Source organism: Triplophysa dalaica, chromosome 1, assembly GCF_015846415.1.
Source record: "Triplophysa dalaica isolate WHDGS20190420 chromosome 1, ASM1584641v1, whole genome shotgun sequence".
Taxonomy (NCBI): domain Eukaryota; kingdom Metazoa; phylum Chordata; class Actinopteri; order Cypriniformes; family Nemacheilidae; genus Triplophysa; species Triplophysa dalaica.
In genome coordinates this window covers 2,147,547-2,167,628 of record NC_079542.1, presented here as the reverse complement: position 1 = coordinate 2,167,628, position 20,082 = coordinate 2,147,547, and the positions used below count along the sequence as shown (strand labels likewise).

The window sequence follows — 20,082 nt, the reverse complement described above, 5'->3', positions numbered from 1 at the left end:
ATGTTATATAAAGGTTGGATATAACGGTGGATTTGGAGATCGTTTGAAACTGATAGATGGTGCGGTTCCAGTGCTAAAAGATGCCGGAGATTAAGTGCACTCGGTAAGTCAAACTAAGTCAGTAGTCTGTGTTTTGTCGGAAATCGGCATGTACTGTACGTACAGAACACAAAGGGATTAATGTGAGGATGTGTTGCTTGCTCGTGCTGTATTTTCATCCCACTCTCCCACTATTCCCACCTCTAGCAGATCGTGTTTTTCCGGAAATAATCTTAAAGCTGTATATCTCTTTTATAAACTTGATCAAACTAAATACTCTTCTAAGATACAAAGTATGCAATACTACTGTAGACTCAAGATTAATATGAGATTGGCAGAAACTGCCTGTGATAACCGATATTTAACAAATGAATTCACAAACTATTGTGGCGTAATATGCACACGACTCTATCAGGATTTTAATATTAATCCGATTTCTTCTTTAGCCCTGTTCCACACAACTCTCCTAATTTGTATGCCACTTAGGAAATAAAAATCTGCTAAACTAATAAACATAAATACAAATAGTCTTTAGGAGTGCCTTTTCTTCAGGCATCTCTGGATCTCCACTTATTTACAGCGGGATGATACAGAGGTCGGAGTCTAACTGAGCTACAAACCACATCTCAGAGACGATCAGTTTGCAAATGCATCAGACTGGAGGTAGTGACCGAAGAAAATTTCAGCTATACTTAAGTGAAACCAAACTAGCACATTACATGTATGTATATTTGTAGACGCTTTTATCCTAAGCGACTTCACAGTGCATTAAAGCTACACATTTCTCTTAAACGCGTTACCTGGGAATCAAACTCATGACCTCTATGAGTCACGTACAGAAAGAAAGGCAGATGTTTATCTACCAAGTGGATCAGAGCAAAGTGTTCGCTTAAGCTTTTTTAAATAGAAATGTGCGAGAAAATATGAGCCACTATGTAATATGTAATGAAAAATGTATGAAAATACATTTTCAATACAACCAAAAATATTACAACACAAAATGATTTTTAAAAGACACTTTTGAGGTTGTGGATTTCATTGCATTACAGGGACTTTATTTAGAGATTATGGTTTGGCCGGTTGATACAGTCGACCTCTGCTGTAGATGCCATAACTACACCACACAAGCTGGATATTCTGACTACATGAAAGTGTCTCAACATATCTTCTACAATTCATTATATTAGAGCGAGGGATATCTGGGGTGCAACAATACATCATTAAACAAAAAATATATATTTATTGTAGAACTGGAAAGATTAGTTTTTACAATATAACGTCTGTTTAATCCTATTGGATTAAACCTGCATCAACATAAAGTGCTTTTACTGTTATAAGAAGCTCTCTCTTCTGCTGGATTCACACGGAGCATCAGCGTCAATGCTTCTCATTTACTGGGTGACGTCATGTGTTGCCGAACAGAATTGTGGGTCGTCAGCGTCGCTTCACTGGCGTTGCTTGCTGCAAGAAGTTGAACATTTTTCAACTTTTTATGCGCCAACGCAGGTGTCAGCCAATCAGATAACCTTATGAAAAAAAACTAGGACAGGCACTAGCCAATTGTGTTAATGCAAGACCGGAGAACAATTTAACTGGCTGTTGTTATTATGACGATCGCGTCGGCCACGCTTCAGACACGCCCTGCGTCAAACATTAACACTGACACCCCGTGTGATCGTAGCATTAGAGGTTTGGCTTGAAATGATGTACATGTTTTAAAAGTATGCTTTATTTATTAGTCACATGTCTTATAAATTATTATTAATTTACACAGAAAATTGTAAGTACAACAAAAATGTCATTGTCAATGTTTTGAAAATATGTTATTTGATATACCGTGATGCTATCCTGAACGTATTATAGTTATAAAAGTGTTTCAATACACCCCTAAAATCTGATTTTCATATTATTGATTTGTGGTCAGTTTTCTTTTAAGGAATAACTATTACAATGTCCTTAAAATGACATTTGGTGCAGTGTGTAATGTTGTTGTGTGTAATGTTGTTGTGTGTAAATGTAAGCAGTCTGCCAAATTGTAAAGCCAGAAGTGAAAGAATAACAAAGTTATTGGCTTGGGGGTAAAAGGAGTCAACTCTGAAACTATATAAGATCTTTGCTTACTCTATATTTGCGTTCGCAGTTGATGCCGCCGACATTCATTACTTTTACATTTATGCATTTGGCAGACGCTTTTATCAAAAGCGACTTACATTGCATTATAGTATACATTTGTTTCTATGTATGTGCAATCCCCTGGGATCGAACCCATGACATTGGCGTTGCTAACCTTAGGGCTTGCGTGCACTCCTGCCTTTATCTTCAGCTAGGGAGTGCAAGAATCTGTGACCCTCCTGATGCGAGTTACGGATGGGGCCTATGCCAAAGAATAAAGGGTATGACCTGTCTTTTAGTCTTCCAAATTCATTGGACTGACAGCTGGAGGGGCGGAGTTAACAGATGCTCTGCCCAAATCATCAAACTGACATCATCAAAGAAGAATCCCCACTCCAGAGCAGAAGTTCATTATTAGACTTTAATGAAAGATTTGAAAGACACATTTTTGTGAAGGGATTGCACAGATGAATTGTTCAACACGTTACTAGTATTGTGCACAGGTCTGTCTGCTGTCTTTGAAGGGTTTGTTCATGTGTTTCTGGTTCGTTCAGTGATGATATCAGGATCGATCCTTAGGCTCCAGAGTGATCTGACATGAATGACATGACATTTATGGTTTATAAACCTATATGCAGAAGTAAATGCCCATGAGATGGCATGTAGATTTTTGGCAGACGTTAAATTGCACACTTCTCAGGGATCACGGGCAGTTCCTTAAGGACACCTGCTTATATATACCCTTTTTTAATTTCTTGGGACTGTTTTATAGTGTTTAAATAATATACTTTTTATTCAATATAGTTACCTTTGTATAGTTGGGTTCACTTTAAATATTTATTAATTGTAACGTTACAGTCGTGCCCTGTCTATAATGCTTATAAAGTAATCTAACATGAATCTTACGTGAAAATAAAAAGCATACAGTACAGACAGTTTTGAGATGAAATAGTGAAGTTTCTGAAAACGGTCATTATTTTTTAGTAAATATACTTAAAGCACATTAAATAGTCATAAACCTTATGGTCATGCAGACATGTCTGACAGTGTATAGGTTAGACTCCTCCTCTATCGGCTGTTTACAACGTAAATATCAATGCATCACGTACTTTTGACATAAAACCGTCTAGTTCTTACGACATGTTACAATTGAAAACGATAAAGGCATGTCATCTGTTAAACAAACGTTTTTTCATCTTAAATTGTACCGTGAAGCCTGCAGACATTTCACTCCTCATGCTAGCCGCTATGCTAACAGGTCGAAAAGCCTCGGATACACAAAACCTGACAGCTATTCAAAACAACATTAAACCTCGTTAACATTACCCGAGCAAATAGGTTAACTGTTAACCAGCAGTTCTGTCTGAGAATAAGTTAACGTTACCCAATAACGGGTTTGACAACACACAGCGCGAGCTCGTAAACAACCTGAGGTGAACGTGACGAACACAATAACATCTCTAAAAACAATTACACATGAGTGTGTTGAAGAAATACCACCAAAATGCAATTAAACGACACTGTCCTGGACGAATGTTATCCAGTCACGGTGTCGGGTTAGCATAACCGCACGCACGATACACTCAAGTTTACACTTAATGACACATAAACAAAACGAACAACCGTGTTTTCTTAATAATAAACGCACATCTTTATTTCAGAAGTCGCACAGATACACACCTCCTGTTCGCATTCTGCTTGTTCAGAGGCTCCGATTTCGCTGGGCAGCTCCGCGAGGTCCGTGACCCGAATGAGCCCGTCGTGCAGGAAGATCGTCTCCTCCTTCACTGACAGCCACTGTGAGGAATCCACAGCGCTCGAGCTCATGATCAAACATCAGATCGCAGCGATCAAACATCAAATTTAGCGTACAATCCGATCTGAGTCCGAGCCGGCGACAGACATTCAGCTGCGACCACCAGCAGCAGCAGCAGCAGCACAACGCGTCATCATTGCGCGTCAGATGAACGACGCCCATGCGAGGCCGCGCCGCGTTAACCCTTTCATACGCGGAGGAGAAGCAGCATTACAGGCTAAATCTTATTTTGAATGTTTTAAAATGTTGATGCAAATGTGTGCGATGTGAGGTGATTGTGTTTGTTAACAGGAACTTTAAGAATACGTTATAATGTTGTTTTACAGCACATTTGCGTTCGCACTGCCAGCCACAGTCTCATATAACACTGACAAATCCATACATTGATCTAAATGACACCTGCACAAGCCTTCCTTGTAGTGGAAAAACCTTTCAGACAGACCACAGGAAGGGAAGATCTGGTTTTGCACTGCTTTGCAATAAGCTATGGCTGTGTCTCGTTTCGAAAGGCTGCGTCCTCCGGAGGTCTCATTTGAAGCTTGTTACGTCATCGAGGACTCTCGTTTCATAACAGCAGGTAGGACACTCTAGCTGTGTCTCGTTTCGTAAGGCTGCGTCCTCGCGTCCTCCATAGGGCTCATCCTCTAAAGGATGCGGTATAGGGAGGATTCTCACCTTAGAATTAAGGGCTCGGCATAGTCCAGGCGAATTACGCTTTTGTTCTGCGTGTTGGGGTAAAACGAAGCTCGAAAACGTTGAGAGACGGTATAGTTTTTTTCGAACAATCCAACACCCCTGTTTCTGGAGGCGGGGTTTATATGACGTTTGCAAATAGCCTGTGCGCACGTGGCCACACAAACAACATAGACGTCTGCAACGATGAACGAGCGTTTATTATCGCAAGCGCATAGCTGTATGTGTGGTTTTACTAAAGGAAAGAGACAAGCAAAATCATTCATGCTGCTCAAATGTTACGAAATGAGACACAGCCTCTCTAGGCACCCTTCTAATGCGACCTACTTTCACGAAAATTCGGAGGACACATGAGTTGTATCCTTTGTTGGTAGAGATAACCCACAATTCTTTGATTCGGCCAACATCTGTTAAATAAACGTGTGTTGAATAAACGTTTACAATTTCTGTCACGTTTTTGGAATCTTAGCAGGCCTATGTAGTAAATAGGGTTACGAGTGTTAAGTTATTTTTAAACTTTAAAAAAAGTAAGGCTTTTTTACATTTGTTTAACTCTTTTGGCAGTGTTTAGGGTAGAAAGTAATCAACAGCATGTAGGAATCATTTTAATTCTATCGACAGGTGTGTGAGTGCCATCTGTTGTCATAGTAACGTGGTACTTCCTCTTTCCTTTTCTGCAAGTATGTCCAACGAAAGACGTCTCATTTAATTCTAAAGATTCTAAAGATGTCAGATTATAAACGAGAGCCAAATTCCACATTTCCACATTAAGATCAGTTGGAGCATGTACAGACTATAATCAAGAACTTTCTATGACCTAAAACCATTTGGCATTCCATGGATTACTTGTCTCCAGTCAGACAGTGTTTCATTTGGGCCTATATGCAAAGCAGCAGAAAGGTAAAGGATATGTCAATGATGACTTGATAAAACAATGCAATATGCAAAGAATAAAACACAGTAAATCATATAAACATGCGAAAAAGTAAAACATCTTTTCAAAATTTTAAGAGAGCGCAGATCATGTGGTTTAAAGGCCGCGCATCCAATACAAATATTTTGTGTGTTCTGCAGAAGAAAACCATAAAGGTTTGACATGGTGAGGGTGAATAAATCAAAGAATTTTCATTTTCAACACAGCATTAACAAAACCTATCAAGGGGAAACACAACATGATCAAGACTACTGCGAATTTAGGTTTAGTTCCAATAACTATAAACATTTTGTGTATTGTGATGAGTTGCTTTTTGATCAGAGGTAAAATCCGCCCCTGAAGCAACACCTGTCCGCAGGCACTTCTCTGTTTATCCTGCGTTTGATTAACACCTTTACATGAACGCTTTACTAACAGAAATCCGGCTTGAGCCAAGTTTCTGTCAGATACATCATATTTAAACCAACAAACACAAGAGCAGCTGGAAATAGCTTAGGGTGTGTAGCTGTTCCTGCTTAAACTTTTTAGAAGAGCTTTATAACTTTATAAAGGGCACATAGTTTTTATTTGCTACTGTGATAACTATTATCTGTAATAAATGCATAACCAATCGTCATGCTTGGTGTTAGTGTTTTAAGTCAGTTCCTAAAGCACAACCTCATATGACTTTATCATTTACTAGATCAGTATCATTGTATAGATATGTTTTCTTCCCTGACAGATTATTCATTACATTGATTTACAATCACAAATAAATATCATATGATCACAACAAGATTTTCAACAATTTGAATGAATTTACCTTACAGCTATAGGACGAGGCAGACACGTGTCAGGTGTTTAAATAACAGTGAACACTAAAATCTGCCCTCAAGTTCAATTGGCTGCATGTACATGCACAGCAACACAGATGACATTCAAACGCATGTATAAATATGCATGTGTGTTGCCACAGGATATGGGGTAAGTTGTCACAACAGGAACCGGCTGTATCAAGACTGGAACATCCACAATACCACCATTAAAGGGAATGAAAATGCTGTGATCATTTACTCACCTTCGACGTTGTTCCAAATCTGTATAAGCGTCTTTGTTCTGATAAACAATGAGAAAGATATTTGGAAGAATGCTTATAACCAGACAGATTTTGACATTGACTCCCATAGGAAAAGTTACTTTATCATTTTTGTTGTTCTGTTGAATTCAAAAGAAGATATTTTAAAGAATGTAGGACATTCTGGGGCACTTTTAACCACCATTGTATTTTTTCCTACTATGAGAGTCAATGGGGGACAAACTCTATTTACTTTCAAATATCTTTCTCTGTGTTCATCAGAACAAAGACATTTATACAGATTTGGAACAACGCGAATGTGAGAAAATGGTGACGGAATTTTCCTTTTTGGGGATGTATCCCTTTAACAAGACACAAAAGAAGAAGAAAGTTTAAAACATTAAACCAACAAGGTACCAAATTATATCAAAGTGTATCATCACTGAAACTTTAATTGTATACATTTGTAAATGATCTGAATTGAATCTTACAATATGAAACTAGAAAACAGTTGAACCTTGTCTAAAGACACGTGTGGTTTCATTACGTTCACTTATTTATAATAAAATGTGCTGAATTAAAAATACTTGGTTAGTCATTTGACACAGACATAAAAGCAAAGTCTGTGACTGTGGCAGTAATCTGTAAGCATATGCGCCCATACTGATGTTCTGTACTCATTTACTGGTACAAATACGAAAAATTTCTTAGATGAGACTGCAGAGGCCCAGTCGCTGCATTTGAACATGAAATCTGTCCACTGCACCATCTCTTAAACATCAGAATGTTGGTTGCATAACTGAGCCAAGATATTCTGGGCAAAACATAAACATTGAATTTAAAAATACATCATGTCAGCGAATCTTGTTTGGAACTCTGCCCAAATCCAGCCCACCAGAATCTGAGTTCTGTCTTAAACGGTTGTCCAGACACAATAAAACCGATTTAAACAACACCTATCAATAATCACTGGAGCGAAGTTCTCTGTATCATTTTGGTTTTGTATTATTTGACCTCTGGTAGAAGTGTAACAATGCTGCCTTACAATTATTTTTACAATTACACTTTACAGAAAAGTCCTACATTCTCATGACCTACAAAACTCATCTGCTGGTAATGAGAAACACAAGCGTGCCACACGGGACTTTCAGACTGAATGAAGAGGTTTCATCTTTTGGAAGTATTCTTGCCTTGTTGATGTTTTTGCTGGTAATGATGTCCTCTTGAAGTATGAGACAGGCTGTGTTGTAAATTTCTTTAATTTTCTAGATGTTACTGCACTTCTGCTGTGAGATTTGTTCTTGTTTTTCTTTCTTTGAAGACTTGATTTTGTTACCGCCGTTAGTTTTGATGGAGCGGTGGTAGATGTCTTTAGATTCAGGAGTGATTTTGTTACAGATACAGATGAAGGAGTAACGCTTGCTTTTCTCTTCATGTTTTTCCTTTTCAGTTTGTTTTTCAGAGATGTCCTCTGCTTTATTGCGGAGGTGTGAGTTTGGGGTGAAAGTGTGAAGGTGACGGGGGAGTTTGACCGCACAGTTTTTAGAAGCTTGGCCGCTTGTTTTTTCTTCTTTTTATCACTTTTCTTTACTGACTTTTGACTGAGCAGAAAAGCGTCTTGCTTCACATGTTTGCCTGAAACACAGTTCTGCTCCTCGTGCAGCCTCATTTGTTTGGATTTAGAGCTTTGTTGTTTGTTTTTATGTGTTGATTTCATTAGCTCTGCTTTGCATGACGGGTCAGTGATGTCGCGGCTTTCATTATTTGGAATTGTTGAATGGTACGGTGTGGAATCTTTCAGTACCGCTACAGGTGCCTCCTGAAATGATGTGCACCTGCAGAAACAGATCAAACAAACATGTGAGCCAAGATCATTTAAGTGTTTAAAGGGGTCATATGGTGTAAACACATGTTTTTCTGTGTCTGATCTGACTAAGACCGCCCAAATGTATACACAAGTAAGGTATATGTTTCCATGCAATTGCTTTGGAGCCTGATGTTCCAAATATGGTAAGAGGCGTCACATTTCCCTCACACGCTTGCAGTATTTGACCAATCACTACACACTGGAGAACTGCCAATCATAGCACACCTCACTTTTCAGAGCCATGAGCTTTGTAAAAAATCTGCAAATTTCAGAGAGGCGGAGCAAAGAGGAGAAACAAACATGCACAGTATGTGGAAAATACAGCGTTTTTGAACCTTAAATCATGTATACACATTATATTACATCTAAAACCAATGAAGAGTTTTGTTCCAAAATGAGATAACTCCGTTTTATTTATTTTTTATTTTTATTATGTTTTAGTGTGTGTAAGTTAGCTGTATTATTTAGGTTAATATGGCTTAAATAATAACAAACCAACTGCAGTTTGATTGATATAAACTGAGATGCACAATAAAAAACATGACTTATGAAAATGTTTAAAAACGCAGTTATCTCATTTTAGAACAAAATCTGCAAATGATCATATTCATTTTAGTGGTCTATGACCCTTTTAATATTCTTTTAAATCTTAATAAAATCACTCAACTCCACATTGTCTTAACTTGGGTTTAAAATGAGTGGCTTCTCAAATTTGAATGTTTTGTACCTTTTAAATGAGAATTTAGCTGCTACAAATCTTTACACAACAGGTGAGCCACTGATGCTACAAATGAGAATCTTCACATTGCACAAAGAAGAAGAGAAGAGTGACATGTTTGTGAATAAGCATAAATCCATAAGATTGTTTATTTGACAATTAAGATTTGACAGTCGATTAGCAGGAGCATAACTGAGCTAAACACCTTGAGTTCAGGTGCTCAGATTCAAATTTCACCTGCTGTGTGCTTTTCTATTGCTGTACTATTACTGTCAATATTATCAAAGAGAAAGAAGCAAAATCCACAGCAAAAAAAATACATAACATCACAAGAGACATTCTTTTTTTCAAAGCATCAGAACATGTCTTCTCAGATATGCATAATTAAAAAGTAAAAAAACAAAGAAAAAATAAAGTAAAAACAAACACTCTGCTTGGTACTGACTTTCTGAGCAGGACCTGACTTGACTTGCTTGAGGTGAGCGGTAGACTTGACTTGTCTTGTTAAATTTTGTGAACAGCAATTTGAGAATTTACTCAAAGACCAAGCTGCTTGTGACTCTGTGAATCTCGCTACTGTAAAAGTACAGCAGCTAACGTCCATCATTACAAATGTAAATATACTTTATCTCTCTGTCAGATGATAAAATGGTCCAAGACAGTTTCAGTTTCTTTACCAATAACTGTGCTGTCCACTGCTGTTACCAAATCATACATGATGCTGTTTGGAAGCTCTTAAGTAGCTTCAAACACTTGAAAATTAACATTTTTGCTTCACACTTACATTCCAAACCAGTTGAACTGGGTGCATCGTTTCCTTTGGTACAACTCGAAGCAGCGAATTTTAAGAGCGTTGAAGAAACTGTAGCCCACCATGTTGGAGATGGTGTCATTACCAGCGAGAAGACACTGCTTAAATCTAATAGAGAAAGAAATATATATAAGACACAAACAAAATACAATTACATACAAGAGGTAATCGTTGTTTGCTCTTGTTTCTCAAGATTAGTCAAACCTTGTATCAGATTTGTGTATGCAGAAGGATACCAGAACTATAAACAATACTTTTCCTCTTTCCTTTTTTTATGAATTGCCCTTAAACAACTTTAGAGAGAGAGAGAGAGAGAGAGATGCAAACGAAAAGGATGAGTTATGACTTCTATGAGTCTGTCCTGAGGACATGAACTGTGGAATGTGATGGAGCCCACAGCTCTCAGTGCTCACCTGTGGTCACAGTCACAGTGCGAGATGGTGAACAGGGTGGGGTTGAAGACACCAAAGTTGACGGAGAAGGCTCGAATGATGTGCTCACAATGATCGTGTTGTCTGCAGCATCTGTCTGCATTCTCAAACATTCCTTAATAGCAATTATGTGAGTAATAAATATAAACAATAATCACGAAAAAAATATCAAACAATGTTAACCGACCTAGTTAAACATGGTAATTTTTTAATTCCGATGTAAACAATCTTCTTAATGTTTCATGATTTATTAAATTTAATTAAAGATTTTTTAAAGCTAAGTTAAACAATATTTACATTTATTCAGACACTTTTGTCAAAAGAGACATTCATTAAATAAACTATACATTTTGTTTGTAAGTATATGTAATCCTGTGGGATCGAAACCATGACCATAACGTTGATAGAGCCATGCTTTTACCACTGAGCTACAGGAAAGCAGTTTAACTTAAAAGTCTGGTGGCTTACAAATTAACATAAATACATCTTTGTGAAAACACATCCTGTTTCGGCAATTTAGGGCACTAAAGCAATGATGAATGAATTATGAATGAGAACTTACCCAGCTGCTCATAGCTATTGGCGCTCGAGCCTCTGCCGCACCAAAGGGTTCCTGGTAAAAGCACCCAGCGGGCACCTCGATGTCAATTTGACGTCAAATTTCAGACAAGATTTGATCAAGATGGTGCACCACATCATTTCAAATTCAAATCATACATTAAATTCTTCAAGGTTTTTAATGAGGTGAAAATATGAGGTTTATCCCATACTGAAATTGGTTAATGTAAGTATAGCCCAATATGTTTGACATTGAAATGACGTCAAATCAACGTTGCATTATAGGCATTCATTTGATGTTGTATTGACATCATATTGACATCAATGTAAATCCAGTTGAAATAGCATTTTTCTTCTAACTGGCCCCTCAAAATGCATCTATTTGTCACATCTTTTGAAGCAGTTCTTGGATTTGTACATGAAAGTGGACTGCTGTAACTTCTGTGGTAAAAAACACTTTTTTTAAAAGTATGTAAATACTCATGCTGAAATAAAAGGAAACAGTGATTGTTAAATTTTACAAGAAAATATACTGATTTGCCAATAATACATTCAGATGTAATTACAATTTAAAATATTAAAAACAAAAGCAGCATTTTTGCTGTAACCCCACATAAAGTATTATGTATCCTTATTTTTGTTATTTATAGTGATATTATATTACTGTAAAATTAGAAAAACATTGCTGTAATTGAAAATACTCATAAAATTGTAATACCTTATAATGTATGTACCATTTTTACAGTATTACAACTTCATGTTCATTTTAGTCAAAAAACTCTTATAAATTTTTTATAAATTTTTATTTTTCCTTAATTTTTATTAATAATCATTAATTAATCATTAATTTTATTATGAAAAATGTTGGGCCTACAATGCCCATTCATTCTCTGTAGTTTTAATGCCCATTTATTATCTGTCTTATGTATTTCTTAATACCACCTGTAGACGGCGCCATGGCCTATTTCACATTTCCGGGTTTCTCAGCAGCTGAAGTTAGTGAATGGACTACAACAATTAATTTATTTTTTGTGTGAAATTTGATGCAAATGTAGTATAACATATTATTTTATACATACACGTAAAAATATAAAATTTATAAAAATATTTGGAGGATTTACTACGTTGACCGTTGAAACGTACGTCATCACGTCTTGCGTAGAGGCCAGTGTTTGCTATGCGGTCGAAGCATTGGACAAGGTTGTCGCTTTTTATCAGGTGAGTAATAAACATCTCATGAAATAAAAAATACGATATATATTGGGTAACTTTGAAAACCTAGAAGATTGTGTTTTGATGAAATATATGACTTGGCGATATATTAGAATCTGGTGAGTTGAAATATCCCGCCAGAAGTACCGTGAAGATTTCTGAGGTAATGTTAATGTGCGATCCATTAAGCGTGTAACGTTGAGTTAACGATTTAGAAATGTCAGTGAGTAATGTTAGTTTTGCAATTAATATTCGGATAAAATAAAAATGCCCTCATTTGAATCTCTTTACCGATGCTATGCGACAAAGCGAAACATACCCATAATTATAATTCATAATTTGATACACACTGATGAAGTGTTCTAAAATGTCCTGGTAGAAGGTCCACTGTGTCAAGCAGGACCAGCCCACACTACTAAAGGTACCAAAAGCTGGTTCAATGACCATTTGTGTTACTGTGCTCAAAGGAAAACTTCTCAGCTGTTCTGGTCACTTAGTTGTATTGTTCAACAATCTTAACAATCATTGAATACTGATATGGTTGTCTTTTTTTTCAGAATTCTTACAAACAAATTGATGTCAACAATGAATATGGATGGCTCAGGAATGAAGAAGGCCTTTGGAAAACACGGCTATGTCGTGTTATAATAGGTACTACATTACTTTTCTTGTATGATTAGAGGATGTAGTGTCTATCAACATATGCTACATTTTAAGTAAATTAAACATGTAATGCTTAAATTACAATCTTATCTTAGTAAACTGACACATTTAAAACATTTAACAACTCTTAAATATTTGCAAGTAGTGCACATTTCTAAATTTAACAGATACTTATTTAAACCTGGGAACATCTTAGTGTTAATAAACATTTAAGAGCAGCAACTTGCATTAACTTCTATGTACAAGTGATGGTTGCCGAAAAATGTTAGGTATATTTTAATGTCTTAAAAGGTGTGCTAATTGTGGTTTCATCTTCATTTAGGTGCACTACAGCAGTCCAAACCTTCATTATCAGAGGCTGAAATAAAAAAATACAGCTAAAAAATCTCCGGTCTGCTCCCGATAGATGTGGGGGTATGGGACGACAAAAGGGGAAATCGGCGATTGATGTGTGTTCAGATTCTGAATAAGTAGGCCTTAAGCCAATTGTTTATCAAAATTATTTTTGTTCATTTGGGATATGATCTGGGAAAACCCATCACATGGTGAAATAAAAAATACTGGTTTTAGGATCATATGAAAGCTATTAAGCCCTTTCCAAAACTGTTTTTATTTAATTTACAAATTGTTTTTATGGAGTGGGTGGTCTAGTGGGTTAAACCACTGAACTGGTAAATCAAAAGGTTGCTGGTTCTATCCTAGTAGCCACCACCAGTGTGTCCTTGAGCAAGACACTTTACTCCCCGTTGCTCCAGGGGGATTGTCCCTGTAATAAGTGCACTGTAAGTCGCTTTGGATAAAAGCGTCTGCTAAATAACTACACGTAAATGTAAATGTTTTTAACAAATGGAAAGGGCTTGAGAGCTTTCATATGATATCAAAACCTGTAATATGTACAATTTTGTCATGTGATGGCTTTTTCCTGATCACTTAATATTTATATATCAATTTAAATGTTAATATTTAATTAAAAAGTAATTCAAGGAGGATTTTATATTTATTAGTGGTTTAAGAACATTTTAAATTTCTGGAATTGTAGCTGATTGTATTTAATAAAACATGTCTTACATTAAGTACTGTTGTTTCATTATTTATTGGTCTAGAATAGGACATCAATTTGTTAAAAAATGTAAAAGAAATTGCTAATCAAATTAACGTCAAAACTTGATGTCAATTTGATGTCAAATTTTGACATCGATTTGATTTGCATTTTTGACCAATTCTTTGATGCCGATGTTTGACGTCAATTTGATGTCTATTTAACATCAATTGCCCACTGGGCAGCAATGCGCGTTTCTGGCGACTTTTAACGCTCGAGTCCATCTGCTGTATTTTCTTTACGTTTTCGTTTTGTGAACCTAAAGTGCTTAGCGGATTAGTATTGAATTTACACAAACTGTCATCTTCCAGGATCAATGTCAAGTTGAATTGACGCAGTTTTTCCGCAGCATCCTGCGCGCGCTCCCCGCACAGCGACAAATAGCGCGCGATTAAAGTCGCGTCGGTACTCGTTAAGCAATCGTCAACGCTTCGCTCTGATCTCCACCTGCTCCAGTAAAAGCGAACAGATGAGTCCGAATTGGTCAGAAAACTCACCTCAAAGACCCCGTGTTCCAATTTTACGCGGCGGCAAAACGGTGTTTTATCACCGCAAGTTGCTGCTGTATTGCAACAGCACACGACTATTACAATAATTCCGGTATGAATTAAAGTCCAGATTCTTATAAATTGGAGATGTTGTGACATTGTAGCGAAGAGCCGATTAAACCGATTAAACTCCAAAACTGTCATGAGGGTCAATGGTGATTTCAATGAAAATCTTTATATGCAAACCAGCATCGATCTGAGGATAAATTGCCCGTTCAAGTTGGCGAACAACCCTTCTTATGCGCATTCGCCTGTTCACTGAAGTCACTGAAAACTGAGTTACGTGTTAAAACTTGTGTACCGAGTCAAAACGTCACATGACTCGAGATTAACCGGAACCCCATTCACCTGTGAATGTGAAAGACTGTGAAAGACTGAAAGACTGTGAAAGACTGTGAAAGACTGAAAGACTGTGAAAGACTGAAAGACTGTGAAAGACTGAAAGACTGTGAAAGACTGAAAGACTGAAAGACTGTGAAAGACTGTGAAAGACTGAAAGACTGTGAAAGACTGAAAGACTGAAAGACTGTGAAAAACTGAAAGACTGTGAAAGACTGTGAAAGACTGAAAGACTGTGAAAGACTGAAAGACTGAAAGACTGTGAAAGACTGTGAAAGACTGAAAGACTGTGAAAGACTGTGAAAGACTGAAAGACTGTGAAAGACTGAAAGACTGTGAAAGACTGTGAAAGACTGAAAAACTGTGAAAGACTGTGAAAGACTGAAAGACTGAAAGACTGTGAAAGACTGTGAAAGACTGAAAGACTGTGAAAGACTGTGAAAGACTGAAAGACTGTGAAAGACTGTGAAAGACTGAAAGACTGAAAGACTGTGAAAGACTGTGAAAGACTGAAAGACTGTGAAAGACTGTGAAAGACTGAAAGACTGTGAAAGACTGAAAGACTGTGAAAGACTGTGAAAGACTGAAAGACTGTGAAAGACTGAAAGACTGAAAGACTGTGAAAGACTGTGAAAGACTGAAAGACTGAAAGACTGTGAAAGACTGTGAAAGACTGAAAGACTGTGAAAGACTGTGAAAGACTGTGAAAGACTGAAAGACTGAAAGACTGTGAAAGACTGTGAAAGACTGAAAGACTGTGAAAGACTGTGAAAGACTGTGAAAGACTGTGAAAGACTGAAAGACTGTGAAAGACTGTGAAAGACTGTGAAAGACTGAAAGACTGTGAAAGACTGTGAAAGACTGTGAAAGACTGAAAGACTGAAAGACTGTGAAAGACTGTGAAAGACTGAAAGACTGTGAAAGACTGAAAGACTGAAAGACTGAAAGACTGTGAAAGACTGTGAAAGACTGAAAGACTGTGAAAGACTGTGAAAGACTGTGAAAGACTGAAAGACTGTGAAAGACTGAAAGACTGTGAAAGACTGAAAGACTGAAAGACTGTGAAAGACTGAAAGACTGAAAGACTGAAAGACTGTGAAAGACTGTGAAAGACTGTGAAAGACTGAAAGACTGAAAGACTGAAAGACTGTGAAAGACTGAAAGACTGAAAGACTGAAAGACTGTGAAAGACTGAAAGACTGTGAAAGACTGAAAGACTGTGAAAGACTGAAAGACTGAAAGACTGAAAGACTGAAAGACTGAAAGACTGTGAAAGACTGAAAGACTGAAAGACTGAAAGACTGTGAAAGACTGTGAAAGACTGTGAAAGACTGAAAGACTGAAAGACTGTGAAAGACTGTGAAAGACTGAAAGACTGAAAGACTGTGAAAGACTGTGAAAGACTGAAAGACTGTGAAAGACTGTGAAAGACTGAAAGACTGTGAAAGACTGTGAAAGACTGAAAGACTGAAAGACTGTGAAAGACTGTGAAAGACTGAAAGACTGTGAAAGACTGTGAAAGACTGAAAGACTGAAAGACTGTGAAAGACTGTGAAAGACTGAAAGACTGTGAAAGACTGTGAAAGACTGTGAAAGACTGAAAGACTGTGAAAGACTGTGAAAGACTGTGAAAGACTGAAAGACTGAAAGACTGTGAAAGACTGTGAAAGACTGAAAGACTGAAAGACTGAAAGACTGAAAGACTGAAAGACTGTGAAAGACTGTGAAAGACTGTGAAAGACTGAAAGACTGAAAGACTGAAAGACTGTGAAAGACTGTGAAAGACTGAAAGACTGTGAAAGACTGAAAGACTGAAAGACTGAAAGACTGAAAGACTGTGAAAGACTGTGAAAGACTGAAAGACTGTGAAAGACTGTGAAAGACTGTGAAAGACTGAAAGACTGTGAAAGACTGAAAGACTGAAAGACTGTGAAAGACTGTGAAAGACTGTGAAAGACTGAAAGACTGTGAAAGACTGAAAGACTGAAAGACTGTGAAAGACTGTGAAAGACTGAAAGACTGTGAAAGACTGTGAAAGACTGAAAGACTGTGAAAGACTGTGAAAGACTGTGAAAGACTGAAAGACTGTGAAAGACTGTGAAAGACTGTGAAAGACTGAAAGACTGTGAAAGACTGTGAAAGACTGAAAGACTGAAAGACTGTGAAAGACTGAAAGACTGAAAGACTGAAAGACTGTGAAAGACTGTGAAAGACTGTGAAAGACTGAAAGACTGAAAGACTGTGAAAGACTGTGAAAGACTGAGAAAGACTGTGAAAGACTGTGAAAGACTGTGAAAGACTGTGAAAGACTGAAAGACTGTGAAAGACTGTGAAAGACTGAAAGACTGTGAAAGACTGAAAGACTGTGAAAGACTGTGAAAGACTGAAAGACTGTGAAAGACTGTGAAAGACTGTGAAAGACTGAAAGACTGTGAAAGACTGTGAAAGACTGTGAAAGACTGAAAGACTGTGAAAGACTGAAAGACTGTGAAAGACTGTGAAAGACTGAAAGACTGTGAAAGACTGTGAAAGACTGTGAAAGACTGAAAGACTGAAAGACTGTGAAAGACTGAAAGACTGTGAAAGACTGAAAGACTGAAAGACTGAAAGACTGTGAAAGACTGTGAAAGACTGAAAGACTGTGAAAGACTGTGAAAGACTGAGAAAGACTGTGAAAGACTGTGAAAGACTGAGAAAGACTGTGAAAGACTGAAAGACTGTGAAAGACTGTGAAAGACTGTGAAAGACTGAAAGACTGTGAAAGACTGAAGACTGTGAAAGACTGTGAAAGACTGTGAAAGACTGAAAGACTGTGAAAGACTGAGAAAGACTGTGAAAGACTGAAAGACTGTGAAAGACTGTGAAAGACTGTGAAAGACTGAAAGACTGTGAAAGACTGAAAGACTGTGAAAGACTGTGAAAGACTGAAAGACTGTGAAAGACTGAAAGACTGTGAAAGACTGTGAAAGACTGAAAGACTCAAAGACTGTGAAAGACTGTGAAAGACTGTGAAAGACTGAAAGACTGTGAAAGACTTTGAAAGACTGTGAAAGACTGAAAGACTGTGAAAGACTGAAAGACTGTGAAAGACTGTGAAAGACTGAAAGACTGAAAGACTGTGAAAGACTGAAAGACTGTGAAAGACTGTGAAAGACTGAAAGACTGTGAAAGACTGAAAGACTGTGAAAGACTGTGAAAGACTGAAAGACTGTGAAAGACTGTGAAAGACTGTGAAAGACTGTGTAAGACTGTGAAAGACTGAAAGACTGTGAAAGACTGAAAGACTGTGAAAGACTGTGAAAGACTGAAAGACTGTGAAAGACTGAAAGACTGTGAAAGACTGTGAAAGACTGAAAGACTGTGAAAGACTGTGAAAGACTGTGAAAGACTGAAAGACTGTGAAAGACTGTGAAAGACTGTGAAAGACTGAAAGACTGTGAAAGACTGAAAGACTGCGAAAGACTGTGAAAGACTGAAAGACTGTGAAAGACTGTGAAAGACTGTGAAAGACTGAAAGACTGAAAGACTGTGAAAGACTGAAAGACTGTGAAAGACTGAAAGACTGAAAGACTGAAAGACTGTGAAAGACTGTGAAAGACTGAAAGACTGTGAAAGACTGTGAAAGACTGTGAAAGACTGAGAAAGACTGTGAAAGACTGTGAAAGACTGAGAAAGACTGTGAAAGACTGAAAGACTGTGAAAGACTGTGAAAGACTGTGAAAGACTGAAAGACTGTGAAAGACTGAAAGACTGTGAAAGACTGTGAAAGACTGTGAAAGACTGAAAGACTGTGAAAGACTGAGAAAGACTGTGAAAGACTGAAAGACTGTGAAAGACTGTGAAAGACTGAAAGACTGTGAAAGACTGAAAGACTGTGAAAGACTGTGAAAGACTGAAAGACTGTGAAAGACTGTGAAAGACTGAAAGACTGAAAGACTGTGAAAGACTGTGAAAGACTGTGAAAGACTGTGAAAGACTGAAAGACTGTGAAAGACTTTGAAAGACTGTGAAAGACTTTGAAAGACTGTGAAAGACTGAAAGACTGTGAAAGACTGAAAGACTGTGAAAGACTGTGAAAGACTGAAAGACTGTGAAAGACTGAAAGACTGAAAGACTGAAAGACTGAAAGACTGTGAAAGACTGTGAAAGACTGTGAAAGACTGAGAAAGACTGAAAGACTGTGAAAGACTGTGAAAGACTGTGAAAGACTGTGAAAGACTTTGAAAGACTGTGAAAGACTGAAAGACTGTGAAAGACTGAAAGACTGTGAAAGACTGTGAAAGACTGAAAGACTGTGAAAGACTGAAAGACTGAAAGACTGAAAGACTGAAAGACTGTGAAAGACTGTGAAAGACTGTGAAAGACTGAGAAAGACTGAAAGACTGTGAAAGACTGTGAAAGACTGAGAAAGACTGAAAGACTGTGAAAGACTGAAAGACTGTGAAAGACTGTGAAAGACTGAAAGACTGTGAAAGACTGAAAGACTGTGAAAGACTGAAAGACTGTGAAAGACTGTGAAAGACTACACCCGCTGGAGCAAACACGTTTACACAGACTGACTCAGGCACTGAAAGGCTCTGTCTGAAGATCGCTCTCGTCATCATACAGAAAGAGATTCGACAGCTCATGATATTTTCAGTTCAATTGCTTTTCATATCATTTGAAGTCTGGCAATGATTTATAAATATTTGTTTACATCTTTCGTAATTTATATCACATTTTTTCAGTGATAACATTTTTACTTCGCTGAAAATTGTTCATGTTTTGGCATTAAGTCCAGGACTTGAAATGGGGTAATGCAGGGGTACAGAGTTCCACCTCAGAATTTATAGTATTTACATATTTCATTAAAATAAGCAATGCAATACATTCATAGATCATTTCCAATGACAACATTTTTCTCTCAAATTTATGAGATCTTTATAATTATATTTATGTAGCATACGTTTTTCTTATGTTATCAACCCACTGAGAGCTGTTAATTGCTTTTCAATGAATGATATGCTTCATGATGAAGACAGTTTCCATGGCTTCGGTCTCATCCCAGTAGGCTGCATTCCTCCGACTGACTAAAGCTATAAAGACCGATTATAACTTTCATCTTTCGCTGGGTTTCGTCATTTCAATGACGGTCAGCGTTGGGGTTTCCACAGCAAAGCATCACGGGCGTGAAGGGGGGAAATCAGAC

At 37.4% G+C, this 20,082-nt stretch overlaps 2 protein-coding genes and 1 long non-coding RNA gene across 6 annotated transcripts in view; 1 reads left to right on the top strand and 2 right to left on the bottom strand.

The window, feature by feature from the left end:
• The window catches only part of LOC130438796 (probable E3 ubiquitin-protein ligase HECTD4), a 47,070-nt gene extending 42,982 nt beyond the window's left edge, over positions 1 to 4,088 (bottom strand). For all 4 annotated transcript variants that reach the window (XM_056771013.1, XM_056771186.1, XM_056771101.1 and 1 more), the window contains exon 1: positions 3,832 to 4,088. In XM_056771013.1, coding sequence (XP_056626991.1) covers positions 3,832 to 3,978 — 147 coding nt within the window. In that variant the 5' untranslated portion in view covers positions 3,979 to 4,088. The remainder of the gene's footprint in view (positions 1 to 3,831) is intronic.
• A 3,145-nt stretch (positions 4,089 to 7,233) lies between these two features.
• LOC130429928 (uncharacterized) lies at positions 7,234 to 10,588 on the bottom strand. The gene is made up of 3 exons (XM_056758785.1): positions 10,458 to 10,588; positions 10,018 to 10,152; positions 7,234 to 8,483 (listed from the first exon to the last, which is right to left on the bottom strand). The coding sequence occupies exons 1-3, from the start codon at positions 10,586 to 10,588 to the stop codon at positions 7,796 to 7,798; spliced, it is 954 nt and encodes a 317-aa protein (XP_056614763.1). The 3' UTR covers positions 7,234 to 7,795.
• A 1,289-nt stretch (positions 10,589 to 11,877) lies between these two features.
• Positions 11,878 to 13,981, top strand: LOC130424326 (uncharacterized). The gene is made up of 3 exons (XR_008906932.1): positions 11,878 to 12,251; positions 12,803 to 12,896; positions 13,231 to 13,981. It is a non-coding gene; the product is annotated as an uncharacterized LOC130424326 (long non-coding RNA).
• Positions 13,982 to 20,082: the final 6,101 nt, after the last annotated feature.